We start from the raw sequence: 21,274 nt of genomic DNA, 5'->3' as shown, positions 1-21,274 counted from the left end.
CCACGGCCTCCTCATCAGCACTCAGCACATTCTGTAATTGCAAATGGGCTGGGGGGCTGATGGGGTGCCGGCTGCCAGGCCCAGGGAGCTAGGCATGCAGTGGAGGTGCCGCACCCTGTTCGGCGCTCCCCAGAACGCCTCCCCTCAGAGCCTCTGGGCCCTCTCTGCAAAGGCACCAAAAGTAGGGCCTGCCCCAGGGTCCTTCAAGTATGGATGAGGTGCAGCAGGTCTGGCTCTGAACATAGAGCCCAGCAGTTAGTAGGTGCTCAGTAAACGGGAACAGTTGGTTCCTGTCATTTGTGTCTTGCGGCAGGATTGGATGGCAAAGGAGCACAGCCCTGTGAAAGCAGTAGTGGGTTCAGGGCACAGTGGTGGGGACCTCCGGTAGCTAGCTGTGTGATCGTGGGCAGGTCACTCCACTTCTCTGGGCTGGATGTTCCTTGGGAACGTGCAGAGGATGGGTCCACAGGGGCACGGTGCCAGGGAACAGTTTTCAGGCTGGCACCTCTCTTGCCCACAGGGCCAGGACGCCGGCACTTACACTTGTACAGCAGAGAACGCCGTGGGCCGGGCCCGCCGCCGAGTGCACCTCACCATCCTGGCGCTGCCTGTCTTCACCACCCTGCCTGGGGACCGTAGCCTGCGCCTCGGGGACAGGCTGTGGCTTCGCTGTGCGGCCCGTGGCAGCCCAACCCCCCGCCTTGGCTGGACCATCAACGACCGGCCCGTCACAGGTCTGTGTGGGGGTGGTAGGGCAGTGGCAGGGCATGGGGATGGGCCGGAGACCTGCCTACTGGACAGGAAGTTGTCTGAGGGCCCGTGGCTTCCGGATCTGGTTTCCAGGGACACAGGGCAGACCTGCATGTCTGCATGGGACAGGCCATGTATCCGCGCTGGCAGGAAGCCCCCGGGAGATTCAAACCAGAGGGCTTGGGCCAGGAGGGGCCTGCGTCCAGCCAGGGCTGCCGCTCCCATGGCGGGACCCTCAGGGTGTTGGGGATCTGTCCTCCCACCTGGGATCCAGGTGACCTTCAGGGAGGCGAATTGCTGAGTTGCTGAGCCCCCTCCAGCGTGATGCCCCCCCAGGTCAGGTCTGTGTCACACCTTGGCACAGTGGTGGTTTGCCAGGCCCTGCCCTTTCTGGGGGCAGAACTTGGTGGGCCGCCCTCCCGGCTGCTTCATCTGGGAAAGGGGAGGACCCGGAGTCCAGGGCCAGGCTGACAGGACGCAGGAGCCGCGCTTGGCGCCGGGCCTTGTCCAGAGCGAATGCCCCAGGGGTGGTGACACCTGTCCTGTCCCTGGTGTGCAGCCAGTGTGGGGCCGCAGACGGGAAGACGGCACCCACTGGCACCCCTCTGTAGGGAAATGGCAGTGCTCTGTGGCCTTACGGTGATGGCCCCCCGAGGCCTGGCCCTGGCTGCTCGGGTGCAGCTCTCTCTGGGGTGCACAGGCTCTTTCACCACGGCCTCCGGGCCCTGTGACTCCTACGTCCAGGGTGGAGGGACACTTCCTTCCATGGCTGTGTCCTTATTAAGCGTCTGCTGGGTTCCCAGGCCGGGGTGGGATCTCGGGGAGGAAGGCTCCCGACTGGGCCACCTCCTTCTCTACCACAGACGGGGTGTCTGAGCAGGACGGGGGCAGCACCCTGCAGCGGGCGGCCGTCACCAAAGAGGACAGCGGGACCTACATCTGCTGGGCTGAGAACAGAGTGGGCCGCGTGCAGGCGGTCAGCTTCGTCCACGTGAAGGGTAGGGCCAGCCCACGGCTGTCTCGAGGCCTCTGGGCTTTCCCAAGAGGCCAGGCCCTGCCCTCCCAGTGGCTGTTTTTTCACACTCAGCCATGGGCCTACCTGCATGTGGACAGCTCCAGGACGGAGGAGGGCACAGGGGCCAGGGCAGCCTGGCGGAGAAGTGCCCGAGGCGCGCAGCCTGCCACCTGTCCCCTTGAGCCTTGCTCCACCAGGGGCAGCCCAGGGACCTTGTCACCTCTTTGCTCAACTTCAGGAGGCACCAGGCACCGCTGCAGGTTTTAGAGTAGGTTCCGTGTCAGGGACCAGGATGGAAGGCCGCGGAGTGCCCAGCAGCGTTCTGAGACTTGCTCGACTCTAGGAGTTGCTGTGCTCCCTCCCCCCTCCTCCCCCCACTCCCCACCGTGGTGCTGGGAATGGAACCTGGGGTCTGGTGCCCTCCACCCACTGCCCCCACCCGCTGTCTTGGCATTGCTGTGCGCCTTCTTGTTTTCCTGTAGCTCTGGTTTGCCAAAGTGCCTGGCGGGCCCTCCACGGCTAGCACACTGGGCCTGTGCTGTGTCCCTGCCTGTGCCTGTCTCAGGCATCACTAGTCCACCACAGCACAATCCCCACTGAGCTTCAAATTCTTCTCAGCACAGTTCCTGGTGGCCCTGGCATGGCTATGTGATGTGACCCAGGACAGGGAAGCTGTTTGCCCTCCCAACCTGTTGACTATACAGAGCCCTGGAGCCCTGGAGGCGGGGCTGGCAGGCCTGTGGGGAGGGTTTATGGGAGGTTGACCCTCAGGGAGCCTCCCTCCTGACCGCTCACTGATGTCACCCCCTGCAGAGGCTCCGGTCCTACTAGGAGAGGCCTTCTCCTACCTGGTGGAGCCTGTAGGGGGCAGCATCCGGCTGGATTGTGTGGTCCATGGAGACCCAGCTCCAGACATCCGCTGGACCAAAGATGACCTTCCGCTGCCCCGCAGCCGTGCCCGCCACTGGCTGCAGAACGGTTCGCTGACCATCCAAAGGACCGAGGCAAGGCGGGGCCGGCACTTGACAAGGCCAGCAGGGACACCCCTGTGCTTGTACCGAGAGGGTGCTGCAGGCTCGTGGCCCTCTGCACACCTGTTCCCCAGGGGTCCTCCCTCTGCCCCGGGGGCTTCTCCCCCGTGGAAGTTCTGTGCTCCAGTCCCCCACCCTCTCCCGAGCCTGACCCCCCCCCCCCGTTAGTGGTGAGAACTCAGGCGGACACCCTGCCAGGTATGTGGGATGGGCTGTGGCGGGACTCTGCCCCAGGTCCCCTGAGTCCTTGCCCACTGTCTCCAAAGGCTTGAGTACAGGGGCAGCCCTTGCTCGCCTTCTACCCTGTGCTCCAAGTCCAGGGATTTGCTAAAACCCACAAGTTTCAAGTTCTTGTTCGGGTTTTGGACCTGCCCACTGGGAGCTGTCTCTGTGTCCCCATTGTGATGGGCCAGGGACCCCAGCAGCAGTAGCAGTGGCCCCTGTGCCCAGGGAACCCACCAGGACCCTTCCTTTCACCTCAGTGCCTGTAACAGCCCAAGGGGTCTCTCCCCCTTTAGAGATGGGGAAACTGAGGCGCCAGGGACAGGGAATGTCCCAGGGATCGGGTGCCACAGGTGAGCAGCAAGGCCAGGGTTTGGTCACAGATCCGACTGGCCTTCAAACCTACACTCTTTGCTTTGTGCCACCCTGTCCCTGGGCGTCCTGGGTGTCATCCTCTGGTGTGGACAGGGCCGCAGGCTGCCCCCCTCTGGTGGCAAGGCCACTCTTCCTGCATCACAGGTGTGTGGTCAGGGTATCCTGTGAGTCAGGTCTCCCCGGCCACCTAGGTGGGGGGCAGCTGCCAGCCCTCTGCCCTCTGGAAGACACGCAGTGCACACTGGCCAGGAATGCAGGGGGAATCCTGGGTCACAGACATCTAGCTCGGTGTTTCCCAATCACCTTCCCCCGGGAACCCTCTTCTTCAAAGGTTCCGACACCGTACAGTGGAGCATGGTGCTGCAGTGTAGATGGCTTGGAGAGGCAGGTCTAGGCGTGCTTTCTCCTACAGATGGAGCCCCTGCCCTTGGTCACCGCCCCCCATGGTAGACCCTCTGAACAACCCTCAACAAGTGCCTCAGGACCTTTTTCAGGCCCTGGCGGCCCTGTCCGATTTCTCTAAGCACCTTTCTGGTCAGAGGGGTCGCGGCCCAGTTGTCCTCTGTGCCCAGCTGCTCCTCGTCCCTCCTGAGCACGGCTGTCCCTCCTTGCCACCTGCAGCCAGACGACGCGGGACAGTACCAGTGCCTGGCTGGAAACGAGATGGGCACCGTGAAGAAAGTGGTGACCCTCGTGCTTCAGAGTGAGTCTCCAGGTCCCTCTCCCTGCCCCTGGCCCTTCTCCCAGCAGATGGGGACATGGGACGTGGGTGCTCAGGGGTAGCTGTGGCTGGAGAACACAGGTGAAGTCCTGGGAGTGTCCCCCCAGCACAGGGGGAGATGCCCTGTCCACTAGTGAGTCCCCAGGGACCCAACGCCAGGCCTGGGGCAGCCCGTGTCCACACTGAGCTGGAACCACAGCCCCGACGTTTGCCCAGTGCCTAGAGCTACAGGGTGTCACTGAGCCTGAAGACGACCCGTGAAGGGGTGCCTCTGGGGGTTTGTGGGAAATGTCTTACTGAAGACAGACACATCTGTGGAGCCGAGTGCACCCTGGGTCCTCAGTGTCCCTTCAGTGAGTCTCGTTGGTGAGCCCCCCGCAGTGTCAGCTTCCGGGCCTGGCACCACCCTGGAGTCACCGCCTCCACCTGCTCACCACCGTCCTAAGCTTTACCTGTTTTATTTTTAAGAGCCTACGGCTTTACCAAGGTACAATTGACATACAGAAAGTCCACCATTCCTCCCCGGGAATAAAAAGCCTTAAAAAGGGAAATTGGACCCGCCTACCTATGAGGGTGAACCTCGGAGACACTATGTTGTGACGTAAGCCGGTCACAAAAAGAAAATACTACAGGATTCTACTCCCATGAGTCCCTAGAGCAGCCGGTTTCAGACAGAAGGTAGAAGGGTGCTGGTGTTTGATGGGTACAGGATTTCCGTCTAAAAGATGAAAAATTCTCAGGTCAGTTTTGCAACAACGTAACGCATTTAACTACCCCGAACTTCGAAAGTTAAGATGGTAACTTTTATGTTTTTTTTGTTGATTTTTTAAATTTTGTGTTTGTTTGGTTTTGGTACCAGGGATTGAACCTATGGGTGCACTATCACTGAGCCACATCCCCAGCCCTTTTTATTTTTTTATTTTGAGATAGGGTCTTGCCAAGTTGCTGAGGCTGGCCTTGAACATCCCCAGCCCTTTTTATTTTTTTATTTTTTTATTTTGAGATAGGGTCTTGCCAAGTTGCTGAGGCTGGCCTTGAACTCAGGATCCTCCTGTCCCAACTTCCAGAGTGGCTGGGATTACAGGCGTGGCCACCGCCCTGGCTTGTCTTTGTCATTTCTTAATGGTGCTTTTGAAAAACAAAAATGTTAAAATTTGATGAAGTTCAGATTAATTGATTTCACATTTTGGGGATCATATATTTTGCCTAACCTAAGATTCTATTTTCTTCTATAATTTTCATAGTCTCTTCTCACACCTTAGCTCTGTGATCCATTTTTTGTGTTTTTATGTCAGCTCAGAGTCTAAATTCCTTTCTTTTTTTCCTACATACGGAATCTAATTGATGCATATCTTTAATTCCTCTGAGGGATACTTTATAGTTTTTGGTATATTTCTTTTGTTTAATTGATTACTAAGTATTTTATTATTTTAGATTTTGGAGGGCAGGTACTGAGAACCCAGGGGGCTGCTCTACCACTGAATTACATCCCCAGCCCCCCCCCTTTTTTTTTTTTAACTTTGAGACAGGGTCTCACTAAGTTGCTGAGGTCGGCCTTGGATTTGTAATTCTCCTGCCTCAGCCTCTGAGTGCTGGGACTGTAGGATGAATGGAGATGTTTCTCAGTTTGATTTTTTTAATTTTCCACTGCTAATATCAGGAAACACGGTTGATTTCCTGTCTTGCTTTGGCACCTGCCACCTGGCTTGGTTCTTGGTTCTCGTCAAGTTTCGGTCTACTCCTGGGACTTTCTGCCTGTGTCTCCTGCGTGTCCTTCAGGGCTAGCGACATGGCCTTTGATTCTCTGCACTGTCTCATCTTTTTGCTCAGCCCCTTGGTACAGTTGAGCTAGGGCAGAATGGACGTCCCCCCCCCTCTCTCGTTCGGGGTGGAGCGTGTGCAGCTGGGGGCCTCAGGGCTTCAGCAGGTGGGGGAGCCCCTTTTCTGTCCAGCATGGGGAGTGTCCCAGGGCAGAGTTCCTGGTTCCAGGCGGGATGGACATCCCGTGTCCCCCCTGCTCAGGACGACCCGAAGCCTTCACACAGAAGACGGCGCCAGGAGTGAGGCGAGGAAAGGAGGCAGGACCCCTGATCTGGGACCTGAGGAGCTAGGTGGTGGCAGGTTCCCTCGTGTCCCCTGGGCTGAGGACACCACAGGCTCCCCTCAGAAGCCCACCCTCTCCTGCCAGAGGACCAGGGAAAGAAGGGCACAGTGAGAAAGAAGCTTCCAGACAACACCGTACAGGAGTGCGTCCCCCCACGCACGCCAAGCAGGCCCTCCACGTCTGTGCTTGGCTGAAGGGAGGCCCCGCTGCCCACACTGGGCCCCGGGGGTCAGCCTGGGGGAGACAGAGCCCTCTTCACTCACCACGGGGAAGCCCCCAGTCAGGGGAGGCAGGGGGAGTGCTGAGAGGTGCCTCCCCCTCCCCAGGAGGCCTGGTGCTGAGCCCCAGCTGCCCAGCCGGGCACCCTCCCCGTTCCCTGGAGGGTAGGCAGTGCGGGCGGAGGGGCCCTGGCAGGATGGAGACAGCAGGCCAGGCCCCGCCAGCTCCAAGCTGGCCCATGGAAATCCCTGGTCAAACCAGCACCAGGAAAACCTCAGCTAAATGAGAAAGACAGCCGGACCCCGAGTGAGCAGCCCAGGGCAGGACGTCAAAGTCGGGGTCATAAGAACCCAGAGCCACTGTGGAAATGCTGGAAACACCTGGAGAAGGGGTCCCGGGGTCCTGGGTCTCCTCAGCTCACATGTCCCGGGGGCCTGCGGAGCCCTGGCTGCCCCCGCCCGGCTCCAGCTCCTCCTGCCGTCGTCTCTGGCAGCTTCTCTGGCCCCGCACCAGGGCTGGCGGAGGGCCGCCTGCCTGCTCCTCTCCTCCAGGGTAGCTGCTTCCACCCTCGCCACGCTCCTCACCCCTGGGGAGGCAAAAGCTCCTGCTTGTGCAGTGAGGAGCACTGGTGGCACACAGCGCTTCCGCTGCTCTTAGCAAAGTCCTGGAAGCTCTGGGTAGGAAAATGAGTCCCGATTGGGGTGACTGCTGAGTTCTGGAGCCCTGTGGTCCCTGGGGCAGTTCCGTCAAGGTTTACATGGCTTGGGGGGGAGCAGGCTTGCCGATGTTCATTCAGCTCCCGCCGGAGGCCCTGCTCTTGCTTGTGCTTGACATTTAATTTGAATGAAATCAGAGGCTGGGGAGTAGCGCAGTGGGAGGAGCTTCCTAGGATACACCAGGTCCAGGCAGGTGCCAGCACCCCGGAGCGGAGCAGAAGGGGGTGGGAATGAGCAGGAGCCGCATCTCAAGTGCTGAGTGACAGCCTTCTCCTGAGCAGAGCACCTGGGGCTCTTCCTGTGGTCCCGTGGAGTGGCTCGACTGTTCTCATCGCTGTGTGCTTCCCGCTGTGGGGCAGGCCACAGTTAGACGTTCCCTTTCAGATGAGAGAACTGAGGGTCGGGCAGTGACCTGGGGAGAGAGGCAGAGCCCAGGTTCTGCCTCCCATGGGTCCTAAGCCAGGCAGTTCTGGAGAGTGTCATTTAACACTGGAACAATCTAAGGGTCCTGGGTGAGGGTCAGTTTAGCAAGTCACAGTAGGTCAAGACAGTGGACCACGTAGAGTAAAATGAACATTCAGTGGCACAGGGAGGTATGGGGTCCACGTGGAGTAAAACGTAGAAGCAGGCACGTTGTGATCACGTAGTTGTGTGCCACGTGGACACATTCTGAGAAGTGGGTGGTCAGGAGTCCCGTTGCCATGGGAACGTTGCTGGCATACTTCCCCAGACAGAGGCAGCTCTGACACCCCAGGCAGTGTCATCTTATGGGACCAAATGGCACACGCAGCCCATCCTTGAGCAAAATGTCACTAGTGTCACTAGGCAGCATGTGACCGTATTTTCTATTAGGGAGCCGTACCTAAAGGAAACATGCAGGCATGGTACCTGAGTGTGACGGTTATTCTTTTCCTTCCTGCCTTTCCTGTGTCCTAATGTGTCTAAGTGAATGTGTTTAAGAAACAATTAAAGTTCCTAAAAGCCACCTGGGCCTCCCACAGGTGCCCCAGTGTTCCAGGTGGAGCCCCAGGACATGACAGTGAGATCTGGGGAGGATGTGGTGCTGCGGTGCCAGGCCACCGGGGAGCCCATGCCCACCATCAAGTGGCTGCAGGCAGGTCGACCTTTACGGACTGGCCGGCGGCTGCGGACCCTGCCAGATGGGAGCCTGTGGCTGGAGCGCGTGGAGGCTGCGGACGCCGGAGCCTATGAGTGTGTCGCCCACAACCTCCTGGGCTCTGCCACAGCCCGGGCGTTCCTGGCAGTGAGAGGTACGGGGCGTCCCTGCCCAGACCTCTGTGGATAGAGACGTGGTCCCTGCACAGCAGGGTTTGTGCCAGGGTGCCCACTCCTCCCTGCCTAGTCACAGCCTCCGACTGAACCAGCGGGGAGCACCTGGGGGTCTCCTGCCTTGTGGGGTCCCCTGCCCATTTCCATCCAGGGAAACCGAGTCACTCAGAGGAGCCGAGTGTTTGCCACTGGTTTTAGTCAGCTCGTCCACTGCTGTGACTCAAAGACCCGACCAGAACAATTGTAGAGGGGGAAGGAATGGAGTCAGAGGTCTCAGTCCATAGACAGCCAGCTCCGTTCCTAAAGGCTGGAGTAGGTCAGAACGTCACGGCAGAAGAGAGTGGCGGAGGGGAGCAGCTCACATGACCAGGAATCAGAGACCAAGCTCAGCTCCCCAAATATATATACCCCAAGGCACGCCCCCAAGGACCAGCCCCTCCAGCCACACGTGCCCACCTCAGTCACCACTTGTTAATCCCATGGGGGCTCGTTCACTGATTGGGTTAAGACTGTCACAACCTGATCATTTCTCCTCTGAACCTTCTGGCATTGTCTCACATGAGCCTTGGGGGACACCTGACATCCAACCATGACACCACTCATCTTGGACAGGGCACCTGGGCTGTTCCTCATCATCTGGTGTGGACATGGGTCATCTGGGCAGTCCACAACCCCCTGAAGTAGGCAGAGTGAATCAACAGTGTCCATGTTGCCCTTGGGGGTGGCTGTGGGTGACTATTAGTGCTGGTCCCCAGCTCCTGACACTGCCTGCCGTGGTAGGAGGTCAGAAAGGACGGAGCTTACCCGTGTCACTAAGTCCTGCCACCTTGGAGTCCCCAGCTCCCCTCTTCCTGGGGCCACACCAAGCCTTAAAACTGAGAAAAGAGCTGTCCTGAGAGACTGCAGAACAATGGTCAGACCTGTACGAGGTCACGGGCATTCTGAATGGTCTGTGCCTGGACCCCGAACACTGCAGAGGAGTGTTTCTGACTCTGTGTCTCCTCCTCCTCCTGCAGCAGACGCCACGGATCTATTGCCCACTCAGTATCGGAATCTCCCCACTGACCCCTTCTCCAGGCAGCACCTTTCCACTAATTGACACTTTGCCACTTGGAAGCCACTGCCAACCTAGTTAGGACCCCTCTGGCCTCTGATGCCCTCACCACCTCTGAGCAGGGGCAGGGGGCCAACAGATGCAGTTCTGAATGGTCAAGGCTCTCTGATGCCCAGTCAGGGATGCTCTCTTGAGGGTGGCTTTGGGTCTGCAGGAACCTCCCTCTACCTCAGAGCTTGGTCCCAGCTCTTCCCCCCCACCCACCTGGGCACCTGGCCCCGTGCTGGCTCCCTAGAGCTGGCAAACCCAAGTACAAACCGGGAGTTACAGCCACAGGCACTTCCTGCCTGGCAGATCTGGGGGCTCGAAGTCCAAGGTCAGGTGTAGGCAGGGCCTACTCCTTCCAAGGGCTGGGAGCCAGAATCTGCCCTGGGCCGTGCCCCAGGGTTTAGGGGTCTGCTAGCCATTCTGCCTAGTAAAAGCCTCACCTGTGTCTGTTTTCATTGTCACCTGGCATGTCCCTGTGTGTCTGGCTCTAATCTCCCCTTTTTATAAGGACACCATCATATGGGATTAGGGCAGACCCCATGACCTCTGTAAAGACCCAGGCTCTAGAGAAGGTCACATTCTGAGGTCCTGAGGGTCAGGGCTTCTACATGAGGATGGGGGTGTCGATCCAACCCATGACGGGCTCCTTAAGTTTTCAATAGAAATAACTGTTTTTCATTTATGTATGCTAGTTGCAGAAAGGCCAGGTAATACAGAAACCTAAGAAGGGGTGAAAGTAATTATCGCATGATTCAATTTCCAAAATGAAATTGAATCTAGGGGAAAAATCCATCTAGGGGATGGCCTGGGGTGTATTCATCCACGTTTTTTTTCTCTGAATGTGAAGACACTCTTTCTTTTGACAGGAGGTTGGGTGCTCTCTACAACCTGCCCTTTTCTTACTCTGTCTTGGGTGACACCCCGTGGGTCACAGGCCACATCTGGCCAGGCCCCAGCACTGCCTGGGGGTGTTTTCATGATGACTTCAGGTGGCACAGTGCCTTTCTCCAGAGTCCCCTCCTGGAACCGCGCCTTGGTGCGCTCAGTTTCTGCAGGACACGTTCCTTTGGGGGCTCTGCCTTCTGGGGAGTCTCAAGTTCTCAGGGCCCCTGACTGTCAGCCTGTCGCTGTCCCTGCCGGCTTCACTGCCCTTCCCTGTCAGCCAGAGGGTCCCAACCCTGGCCTCGTGGGGGACGAGAGGCCACTGAGACCCCAGGTCTGAGAAAGTCAATAGTGGCTTGCCACTCCTGGGCTCTGAGCTCCTGTCCCTTTCAAGGCCACCTGGTCACACTTCAGCCTTCTCACAGCAGCTCCTGGCTCCTTCGATGTCCCCTTTTTAAAAGGCCTCCTCCGCAGACAGCAGATACTATGTTGGTGAGAAACCTCCCAGATGGGTGTTGAGCCGCCCCCAGCCCCACAGAGGCTGCAGGAAGCAGCGCTCTTTCCTGGAATCCAGCTCAGCCAGCCCTGAGTCACCCACTTAGGGTCCCGGCCAGAGAGTGCTTTATGTTATTTTTTGACAGATCATGGGCAATGTGTTGTTCGAGTCCCCTTGGGAGCTGGTGAGTGCGGAGGCAGGCTGATTCTTGCCTCTCTCCGGCCGGAAGGCCACATGCCCAAGGAGACAGCTGGCCCCTAGTCGGAGGACACTCCCAGCACTGGCAGCTCTCATCTGATTAGTGCTGAGGGCCTCTGCTCATTAGGAAACCAGCCACCACAGGCAGGCCAGCTGCAGGACCAGGGTCACGGATGGGAAGGGGGGTCTTCAGGTGACGGCACTGAGCCCTGGCCTGCTGCCCTGCCCCCAGCTCCGGCCATCACGGGTCCTGGTGGTTTAGAGACCAGGTTCTCTTGCATGTCTATAGGCCAGCATCCTCATGTTCAGATAACTTGGTGTGGCTTGGGGGCCTCACTTGCCGGGTTTCACCCCAGCTGAGAGACCCTCCTCACACTTCACTTCTCCTTTAGAGCCACGATCCCCTGTGTTGAGTCCATTACTCCTTAGCTCTGTGTCCTTGGGCAAGTTACTTCACCTCTCTGAGCCTCAACTTTCTCCCTCATGAACTGGGTCTGAAGCAGTCCCTGTGTGTACAGGGGCATGGGAGGGGAGGGTCTCACTCCTGCTCTTTTTCTTCACAGAGGACCCCCAGGGGAGCCGGGGCAGCATGGTTGGGGTGATCAACGGCCAGGAATTCGGCGTGGCTGCTCTCAACACCAGTGTGCGGCAGGAGGCGCGTTCCGGGGTCACCACCATCCAGAGCAGCATCAGCCACGTCCCGGCAAATGTGGGTGAGTAGAAGCCGGAGTGGCGCTGCCTCTAGGCCCACCGCTCCAGCCTGCCAGGGACCCTGTGGCTCCTGCAGGACAAGGAGGAAGGCGGGTCCCAGGCTCGCTCAGGCCCCGATTCCCAGAGGAGAGCTGGCTGCCCACCAGCAGAGCCAAGCCCCAGAGCAGGAGCATCCTCTCCGGCCCTCAGCCCCCACCACACAGAACACCCGCCCTGACCCCAGAGACCTGAGGCCAGTGATGTGGCTGCAGAGCTCAGGGAGAGGCCCGAGCTGCCTGCTCTGCGGGGCCTCCACTGTCAAGTCCAAGGCTGACAGAAAAGTGAAGGGTGACAGAAATGACTTAGGGAGCAGGCTGGCAGGGACGAAGGCAGGGAATGTGAGAGTCACATCAGCTAGAAAACCCAGAGGACCAAGGGGTGTCCCCCGGCACCCAGGTCCCTAAGACAGTGTGTCCCGAGCAGAGGAACAGACCTGGTCCCATGGGACCTCGCCATCTTGTCCCCCCACCCGCCCTGCCTCCGAGCCTCCTCTGGGGTCAAGGCAGGGAAAGGGCGGTGCTGATGGCACCTGTGCTAGCCGTGGGAGCAGCGTGGGCAGGGGGCTTGGGCCAGGGTCACTCAAATGTGTCCAGCTGCGGCTGCTTATTCCAGCTGCAGGAGCCCTGAGGAAACTTTGATCCCAGGCCTAGTGGGCCAGGCTCTGCCGAGGAGACAGGCACAGAGAGGTTGAAAGGTTCAGTTCATGCACAGGAACCCGACTTCCTCCTGTTGACCTCACAGAGCACCACTGTCCCTGTCCCCGAGCCAACTGGGTCCTGGTGGTGTCCCTGGCCCAGTGTGCGGCTTCACCCTGCCCCAAGAGGGCCAGGCATCATGTGAAGGTCCGAGACTCCAGGTCCAGGGCAATTTTTGCCTCTTTTTTCAAAGTCAGTGGTCTGGAACGATCCTTCCTCTCCTGGGCTCCTCTGGAAAGCGTCTGCAAGTTTGGAAACTTGGTTGATGTTTAACTCAGCCCAGCAAACATGTCATGGCAGCCTGTCAAGCTCGGGTTCAGGTGACCCTCATCTGTGTATGCTGGACTGAGTTGAACGTCAATCTACATGCGTTTCTTTCTATAAACTTATTTTATTAGTTTTTAAAACTACTTCATGAAATATGTTTTCTCTTGCTGTTTCCCAGGTTCTGGTCAAATACCTGGAGAGGGACAGGGAGGGGAAGGACTGAGCTCTCCTGGGGACAGTGGGGAGCCAGGGGACAGGGTATAGAGCAGGAGATGGCCACCCTGAGGGCCCAGCCCTAACTGGCTCTGCACCCTGCCCTGTCCAGGGCCTCTGATGCGGGTGCTGGTGGTCACCATTGCCCCCATCTACTGGGCCTTGGCTGGAGAGAGCGGCGAGGCCCTGAACGGCCACTCCCTGACTGGTGGCAGCTTCCGGCAAGAGTCTCACGTGGAGTTTGCTACAGGTGAGCAGGGCCTCCTCAGGTGGGCAGGGGGGGCTGAAGCCAACCCAGGACTCCTGAGGTGACTCTGGGTGGGGTGCACTGCAGGGGAGCTGCTCACAATGACCCAGGTGGCTCGGGGCCTGGATCCGAACGGACTCCTGCTCCTCGATGTGGTGGTCCATGGCATTGTGCCCGACAGCCTGGCTGACGCAGATCTTCAGATGCAGGTGGGGCCGGGGCCTGGGATGGGGGGAGAGAATGGCGTGTCGCGCTCCCCACCCTGGCCAGGCAGCCAGGCCCATTCCCCCTGACACCTCAGCAGCAAGGACTGGATGGGGCCTGCCTTGGACTTAGGTAGGAGAGCAGGTCATAGTGAGCGTCTGCTGTGTTTCTCGGGGACAGAGTCTGCTCCCCATTCCATAAACAAGGCCACCAAAGGGCCCCGGCTGCCTGGCTGTGGAGGGAGACCAGAGGCTGGCCAGGCTCTTGCCCCCACCCCAGTCCCTGAGTTTCAGCCCCAGGCCTCCTCTCCCCCTCCAGGACTTCCAGGAGCACTATGTGCAGACAGGGCCCGGCCAGCTCTTCGTGGGCTCCACACAGCACTTCCTCCAGGATAGCCTCCCTGCGCTCCTGCGCTGCAACCACACCATCCAGTACGAAGCAGCACGGGGCCCCCAGCCCCAGCTGGTGCAGCACCTGCGGGCCTCCGCTATCAGCTCAGCCTTTGACCCTGAGGCGGAGGCCCTGCACTTCCAGCTGACCACAGCCCTACAGACGGGTGAGGCCCCCCACCCCCACCCTCCAGCTAAGACCCGCCAGAGGCACCTGGCTACTGCACTCTGACCACTGCCAGAGATAAGGCTCCACCTGACCCATCCCTCCCCCACCAACAGGGACAGGGCTCTTCAGGCCAAACCTCCAACACCCTTCTCTGTGCCCCAGAGTGGAGGCCTAGCCCCCCAGGCTGACATTCAAGCATCAAGCCACATTCTCCTCCCTCTTCTCCCAAGGGTACCTGTCCCACAGGCCCCGCTAGTGAGCGGGGCTAGGAGCCACTGTTGGAACCCTGAGACCCGCAGGAGACCCCCTATAGTCTCAACCAAGGGATGCCAGAGATTCCTGTGCTGTCACTAGAGGCCCCAAAAGGGACTGTGGGAAGAGGGCATTGCTGAGGCTAGGCAGACCCGGCTCAGATCCGCTCTGTACCCCTGCCTGGCTCTGGGTCTCCCCAGCCTTGTTCCCATCTGCGCCATGGGCAGTGGGCCTGGCTTGGCCCGCCTCCCAGCTGCAGCTCGAGGGGCTGGCTGCACCCCTTCCCCAGCCCCTTCTCACAGGCAGCCAGATCTCCACCCATCTCCAGGCCCAGCGGCCCCACCTTGCCTTCGTCCTGCCTCCCTGGGGAGCCCTGCGGACCCCCGCACACCCCTGCACAGAGCGCTGAGAGGCTTCGCCCTGAGCTCCTGCTTCCTACTTTTCTTTGATGGTTTCTCCTGGGTCTCCTGACTCACTGCCCAGCCCCATAGGAAGCCCCTGGGTACACGTACAGGATAGGGCACGTCCCACAGCCACAGCCTGGGACAGGCCTGGACGTGAGGCAAGGAAGGAGCTGTCTGGCTCAGGACAGGGCTGATCGCCAGCTAGGGGGCATTGCCTGGGCCAGCCCCAGGAGGGACCTGGGAGCCAGGGCCGTGGCCAAGGCAGCTGGGAACAGGCACCCTCATATCCTTAGGGTCATCCCCTTTGTCTTACAGAGGAGGATGAAGTTGGCTGCCCTGAGGGCTTTGAGCTGGACACCCAGGGAGAGTTTTGTGTGGGTGAGCAACATGCCCCCCACCCCCCCGGCATGGCCAGAGCAGGCCTTTTCTCCTGGGATGCACCATCTCTCTGGGCCAGCTGGCCAGAGGGCCCGTGAGACAGACCACCAGCTCTCTCCCCACCAGACAGGGATGAGTGCCTGGGCGGCCCCTGCTCCCACTCCTGCCTCAACACACCTGGCCGCTTCTCCTGCGCCTGCCCGTCAGGCTTCACCCTGGCCTGGGATGACAGGACCTGCAGAGGTGAGTGGGCCCTGGGGGGTGCTTCTCAGACCTGGCCCCGGTGTGCAGGAGGGCCCTGACCAGGGGCACCTACCCCAGGGATGGCCTGCTCCTGAGTGCTTGATGACAGCCTGAGGTCTCCAGTGTCCTGCCCCACCAGGTCCCTCTGAGGACAGCATGTGGTCTTGGGTGTCAGGGTGATGGGGACCCCCAGGGGCACACAGGCAGCCACCACGTGCTCATGGCCCAGACACAGGCTCGGCCGCTGTCCCCACATCAGTTCTGATCCATTGGCGTGGCCAAGGGGGCTGACACCAGTGGCCCGTTTACCTGTCACCTGACAAAGCTGCAGAGCGACAGTCTGACCCTGAATGTCCCGATGCTGACCACAGTCTGTACCCTCCCGTCCCACCAGTGGGGCCCCGTGCTGCCAGGTCTCAGCCAGGCTCCAACCAGGTGCCCCAGAGGGCCCTGTGCGCAGCCCTGTATCAGCTGCTGCTGGCCAGGGCCATTAGGACTCTGTATCTGTGGGGATGACGGAAAGAGGTGGTAGGAGGGCTGGGGGCCGTCCTACCAGGGGCTCTTGGGCCTGGGAGGAAGCCATGTGGGTGGGCTAGGCTAGGGCCCTGTGGCGGGGAGGGCGGGGAGGGTGGGCATGTGCTCCTGCAGCTGTCTGCCTGGCCTGTCCCCAGACGTGGACGAGTGTGCGTGGGATGCCCACCTCTGCCCAGAGGGTCAGCGCTGCGTGAACCTGCTGGGGTCCTACCACTGCCTCCCCGACTGTGGGCCGGGCTTCCGGGTGGCTGCTGATGGAGCCAGCTGTGAAGGTGAGGGGGGCACTGGGTGGAGCCTGGTAATGTCCCCAAGAACCCAGAGACTGCCAGGGTGCACTGATGGGGGGCTGCATGTCCCTGGAATGCTGGGCTTCAGGGCACCAGGAAGGAGCGCATGAGGCTGGGAGAAAGCGTGAGAGGTCCTAGAACTGAGTCCTGGCCCAGCCCTGCTCCTGGCAGCTCAGTGTCCTTTGTCAAGTGTCTCATCCGTTCTGGGCCTTGGGTCCCTCACCTGTTGGATGAGGGAGTCCAGTAGGGAGGGCAAACACACCACCTCTGCTGCCCCTCCCTATCCCCCATGGACCATGTCCTGCTAGGGACAGCCTCTGAATCCCCAACACGGCTTCCCCAGCAGCCACTATGGATAAGTGGCAACTGACCTTAGGGTTCAAACCTAGGTGCTACCCCTGAGGAGTGACCTCTAGGATCCTTCCTGCTCTAGCATTCTATGGTTTCATGATTGGGGTCCCCCTGGCTCATTGGAGACCAGCCAGCCAGTGGAGGCAAACATGGCGGCTCTGCCCTGTGGCCTGGAGAACTGGGCTGTTTGGGGCTCTTCTGCCTGCTGCTGCCTTCCGTCCGCCCGCCCTCTTCTCCAGTCCTTTAGCTCTTTCACACAGCAGGCTCCTAAGCTCCTCACGTGCTTGTCCAGCCATCTTTACAGATGAGGAAACTGAGGCTCATCAGGACTGGACAGGGCAGAGCTCACAGCGCCAGGGCTCCGCCTCCAAAGCCCACCTTTTAAGGCCCTTCCTTCCTCCAGACCCAGAGCCCTGCTGACCTCCAACATGGGACCCGTGGGGGGTGGGGCAGGTGCTGGCATTCAGCCTGTTGACACGGCTTTGGAGAAGGGAACTGGGGAGACCCAGGTGTGGGGGGATGTGATCCTAGGGGAGGGGCTCTGGGCTAAGCCCCTCCTGACCACACCTGCCCCAGATGTGGACGAATGCATGGAGCAGCTGGACGGATGTCACCACAGCCAGCTCTGTGAGAACAGCCCAGGCGGGCACCACTGCAGCTGCCCCCGGGGGTACCGGACCCAGGGCCCCGGCCTTCCCTGCCTAGGTATGAGGAAGCCCACCCACTCTCTGGGCCTTGCTGGGCACGGTGGGCGTTGGTGGTGTGGTGCTGGGAGTTCTGGACCGTGCTTGGCCCCACCCAACCCTGCAGGCCAGCATCCCTGGCAGAGGGGGGGCCTGAGAGGCCTAGTGGGTAGAATGGACCCGAGAGACACCAAGAGCTGTGGGCTGGGCAAGCTGGACCTGGGGTGGTGCTCAGAGCTGGGGAGGGGGAGGCCCCGGGCTGCGGACCCTGGAGTCAAGGTGATGCATGAGCAGCTTGGAGGCAGGAGCCCTGAGCTGCCCTCTTGGCCTTGAACTCGGAGCATGCAGCCTCTGCCTGACCTCCATCTGCAGATGTCAATGAGTGTCTGCAGCTGCCCAGGCCCTGCCCCTACCAGTGCCACAACCTCCAGGGCAGCTTTCGCTGCCTGTGCCCACCGGGCCACACCCTCCTCCGCAATGGCAAGGGCTGCACCCTACTGGAGCAGAGTGCACACAATGTGACCACCATCAGCCACCCAGGCCCCTCTGCGCCCTGGCTACAGCCCCGGGTGTCCGTCCCTGGCCGCCCCTTCCATACCTGGGCCTCCCTCCGCCCGGGGCCGGGAGCCCTGAGCAGCGTGGACCGGGCCTGGTGCCCGCCTGGCTTCATCAGGCAGAACGGCGTCTGCACGGGTGAGGCTGGGCCCCAAGTGCCCCACAAGGACACGCCCCTGTGCCCTGGGCTCCTGGGCTGGTCGGGGGGCACCACCCTGTGTGGAAACCCAGGACTCACTGCGAGCGGGCGGGCGGGCAGGCAGGTGGGGGACAGAGGGCTGCTTCCCGGGGCCAGGCACAGGTGTCTCAGGCAGGGCTGCTGGGCGAGGGGCCTCCTAGGCTGTGTCCTCGGGAGGCCAGCTAGAGAAACCTGCTGGTACCAGGGCAGAGCAGCCAGGGACGAGGGTCCCAGGAGTGAAGGGGAATGCTCCAGGCAGATGTGAAGGTCCGAAGGGGTCTGATGGGCATAGAGGTGGGCACGGGCCACCCCTGGACCCTGGGGCTGGCACTGGGCAGCAGAGAGGGGCAAGGCAGAGGCAGCCTCCTGGGGCACCCAGCCTGGGCACAGGGTTGGTAGTGGGGGTGACCCCTGCCTTGGTGGGGACAGGGCGAGGTCCCCACTACCAACAATCAGAGATTTCTCCAGTCCCTAAAGCCGGCTGGGGCAGAGTGGGGAGTGGGCGCCTTGGGCAGGAACTCTCCTGACCTGCCCAGAGCCGGCAGGTAGGTGTGGTGACCTGGCCTCTGACTCAGCTCCCCCTGTCCCCGTCGGCCCCATCCTGCCACCTGCCTGACCAGACCTGGACGAGTGTCGGGTGAGGACCCTGTGTCAGCACGCCTGCCGCAACACCCAGGGCAGTTACCGCTGCCTCTGCCCCGCGGGCTACCGCCTCCTCCCCAGCGGCAAGAACTGTCAGGGTGAGCAAGGCGGCTGTACCCCCGTCCTCCCCAGCCCTGTGAGGTGGGGCGGGGAGGCAAGCTCCGGGGGTTCAGGGGAGCACGCCAGGCCCCCACAGCCAGGTGCAACCGCCACTTCACCCAAGAGCCTCAAGAGACCACGCGGGCAGGATCTGAAGGCAGCCTGCAGGGCCAATCTCAGCTCTGCTGTGTGTCCCGGGGCAACTCTTTTTTCCTCTCTGAGCCTCTACCCCCTGGTGAACTGGGGCTCACAGAGCACCCCTTAGATAGCTGGGGTGAAACCTGAAGAGCAGAGACACAGCGGCCATGGGCGACCGTCCTCTAACTCCCAAGTCACCCTGAGGCACCCAAGCAGGAGTGGGTCCTGCTGTTTCCCCCACCCTAGAGGGTGGGAAACCTGCCTGCCCTGTCCCCCTCCACACAAGGGCAGTGAATGTCCTCTGGAAAGGTGAGGCATCCACTGAGGGAGACAAGGGTTGGGGTGGTCTCCGGTGCCCTGGGTGGAGGGTGACGCCAGCACAGCCCCTCTCCCCCAGATTCTCCATGGCCCCATCATGCACTAGGAAGTCTGGTCCCTGGGCTCTGGGCTGGGCTGTCTATGGACAGGCAAGGGGTGCCCTCCCAGCAGGTCCCACTTCCCGCCTTCTCTGGTTCTGGCCTTCCGCGCCCTTCTGTTGCTCCATCTTTCCATCCCCCACTTCACCTCCCCCACCCAGACATCAACGAGTGTGAGGAAGGCGGCATCGAGTGTGGGCCTGGCCAGATGTGCTTCAACACCCGAGGCAGCTACCAGTGTGTGGACACGCCCTGTCCCGCCACCTACCGGCAGGGCCCCAGCCCCGGGTAAGGGCTGGGTTGTCTGGAGTGGAAGGGACAGGGCACGTCATCTGCCAGGATCTGTGCAGCTTCCACATGGGCTCCTGTGTGGCTGGACCACACCACCCAGGAAAGTCGCCCAGGGCCAGTGGAAGCTACCCTGTCAGAACCCTGGGCAGACTGTGCCCACGGGCACAGCCAGCCAGGGCGCAGCTCACCTTGATGCTGCATTCCCTGCGCTCCTCTGAGTGGTAGGCCCACTTGCAGGGAGCTCAGGGCAGAGAGGCCAAGATGGGAAGAGGAACTGGCCAAACACAAGCTCCAGGCCCCCAAATGCACAATGAGCCAGAGGCACACCCCAGACCCCGGGTGGCAGACACTGAACACACCACACTTCCTTCACCACTCTGGGGCCACAGACACTCATGAAGTGGCACAGAGACATGAGGACCTTGGGGTCAGGAGCTGCTGCAACCAGAAAGGTTTCCTGGGGTGGGTGACTTGCCCTGGGCCTTACAAATGTGGAAGTGGATGTCCGGCAAGGTGGGACCTGGTGTCTCTGAGCTGCAAACCCAGGTGTGACTCAGCTCAGGGCACTTCGGCTCCCACAGAGCACAACAGAGTTTTGTCGCTGCCTCCTTCGGGCAGCGCTGCCTGGGACTTGGTCCCCGAAGGACTCCTGGGTGAGGCGAAAGGTCATGGCTCTGGCCCCTTTGGGCCTCCGTTTGATGGTCTCTAAAATGGGCTAACAGGGACACTTCTAGGGAAGGTATTTGAGGCGCGGGGAGACGGGCAGCTTGGGCAGAGCAACGGGGGCTAGGGGTGAAGTTCGGCGGCTCGGAGGGCAGTCTGGAGTCAGTCTGTCTGTCTGTGCGGCCCGCAGGACTTGCTTCCGCCGCTGCTCGCTGGACTGCAGCGCCGGCGGCCCCTCCACGTTGCAGTACCGGCTGCTGCCGCTGCCCCTGGGCGTGCGCGCCCACCACGACGTGGCGCGCCTGGCCGCCTTCTCCGAGGCCGGAGTCCCCGCCAACCGCACAGAGCTCAGCGTGCTGGAGCCCGACCCCCGCAGCCCGTTTGCGCTGCGCGCGCTGCGCTCAGGACACGGCGCCGTCTACACCCGCCGCGCGCTCACCCGCGCGGGCCTCTACCGGCTCACCGTGCGTGCCGCGGCGCCGCGTCACCAGAGCGTGTTCGTCCTGCTCATCGCTGTGTCGCCCTACCCCTACTGAAGGGGAGAAGGTCATCGGCTCCAGCTCGGTGGCTGGTGTGACCCCCGGGGGGTGGGGAGGAGCCGGGCCACCCCACCATCCGGGCCAAGCTGCGGGAGGGACAGGGTGGCCCTGGTCCGTGACACCTGCTGTGGCAAGTGGAACGTCCTCTTCTCCCACCCCGTGCGTCAGCGGAACTTTCGGTAAACACGGCCTGCGAACAGCCTTGACCCCTGGACAGCGAGCTGCCCTTAGGTAGCACAGCCACAGGCTGGGGGCGGGGGAGGGGGCGTGAAGCCTCCCGGGACACCGGGAGGGGGCTGTCCCCATCCACACCCCACACTGTCATCCTGAACCCAGTGTGTGTAATATAAAAGCAAGTGTTTCTAACCCACCTGGTTTCTTTGTCCAGTTATTTTACTTTGATGGAGGGGCCCTGGTCCTTTCCGTTTTGGTGGAGCACTGGAGTAGGAGTCCCGGGGACCCAGCACCTTACAGAAGCATGGCCTCTGCCCCCTCTCTGGCCTCATTTTTTAGGTGATATGAATATTGCAGTAAGACTCCCCTTTCCCTAGGGCTGGGAGAAGAAT

At 60.8% G+C, this 21,274-nt stretch overlaps 1 protein-coding gene across 2 annotated transcripts in view; it reads left to right on the top strand.

Annotated features, from left to right (window-relative positions):
* Nucleotides 1–21,078, top strand: part of HMCN2 (hemicentin 2) — a 125,663-nt gene extending 104,585 nt beyond the window's left edge. The window contains exons 82-98 of one of the 2 annotated variants that reach the window (XM_081279124.1): nucleotides 521–734; nucleotides 1,614–1,748; nucleotides 2,579–2,769; nucleotides 4,015–4,096; nucleotides 8,155–8,424; nucleotides 11,685–11,834; nucleotides 13,159–13,296; nucleotides 13,381–13,502; nucleotides 13,816–14,053; nucleotides 15,027–15,089; nucleotides 15,216–15,332; nucleotides 16,004–16,138; nucleotides 17,081–17,209; nucleotides 17,560–17,880; nucleotides 18,541–18,660; nucleotides 19,377–19,503; nucleotides 20,360–21,078. In XM_081279124.1, coding sequence (XP_081135250.1) covers nucleotides 521–734; nucleotides 1,614–1,748; nucleotides 2,579–2,769; nucleotides 4,015–4,096; nucleotides 8,155–8,424; nucleotides 11,685–11,834; nucleotides 13,159–13,296; nucleotides 13,381–13,502; nucleotides 13,816–14,053; nucleotides 15,027–15,089; nucleotides 15,216–15,332; nucleotides 16,004–16,138; nucleotides 17,081–17,209; nucleotides 17,560–17,880; nucleotides 18,541–18,660; nucleotides 19,377–19,503; nucleotides 20,360–20,705 — 2,898 coding nt within the window. In that variant the 3' untranslated portion in view covers nucleotides 20,706–21,078. Of the gene's footprint in view, nucleotides 1–520; nucleotides 735–1,613; nucleotides 1,749–2,578; nucleotides 2,770–4,014; nucleotides 4,097–8,154; nucleotides 8,425–9,459; nucleotides 10,029–11,684; nucleotides 11,835–13,158; nucleotides 13,297–13,380; nucleotides 13,503–13,815; nucleotides 14,054–15,026; nucleotides 15,090–15,215; nucleotides 15,333–16,003; nucleotides 16,139–17,080; nucleotides 17,210–17,559; nucleotides 17,881–18,540; nucleotides 18,661–19,376; nucleotides 19,504–20,359 lie in introns of those variants that run through there. The other variant, XM_081279125.1, reaches the window with a different exon arrangement.
* Nucleotides 21,079–21,274: the final 196 nt, after the last annotated feature.

The sequence above is a fragment of the Spermophilus citellus genome, assembly GCF_964194105.1.
Source record: "Spermophilus citellus genome assembly, chromosome: 2".
Classification (NCBI taxonomy): domain Eukaryota; kingdom Metazoa; phylum Chordata; class Mammalia; order Rodentia; family Sciuridae; genus Spermophilus; species Spermophilus citellus.
The sequence above is the reverse complement of the archived record's forward strand: the minus strand, read 5'-3'. Positions and strand labels throughout refer to the sequence as shown.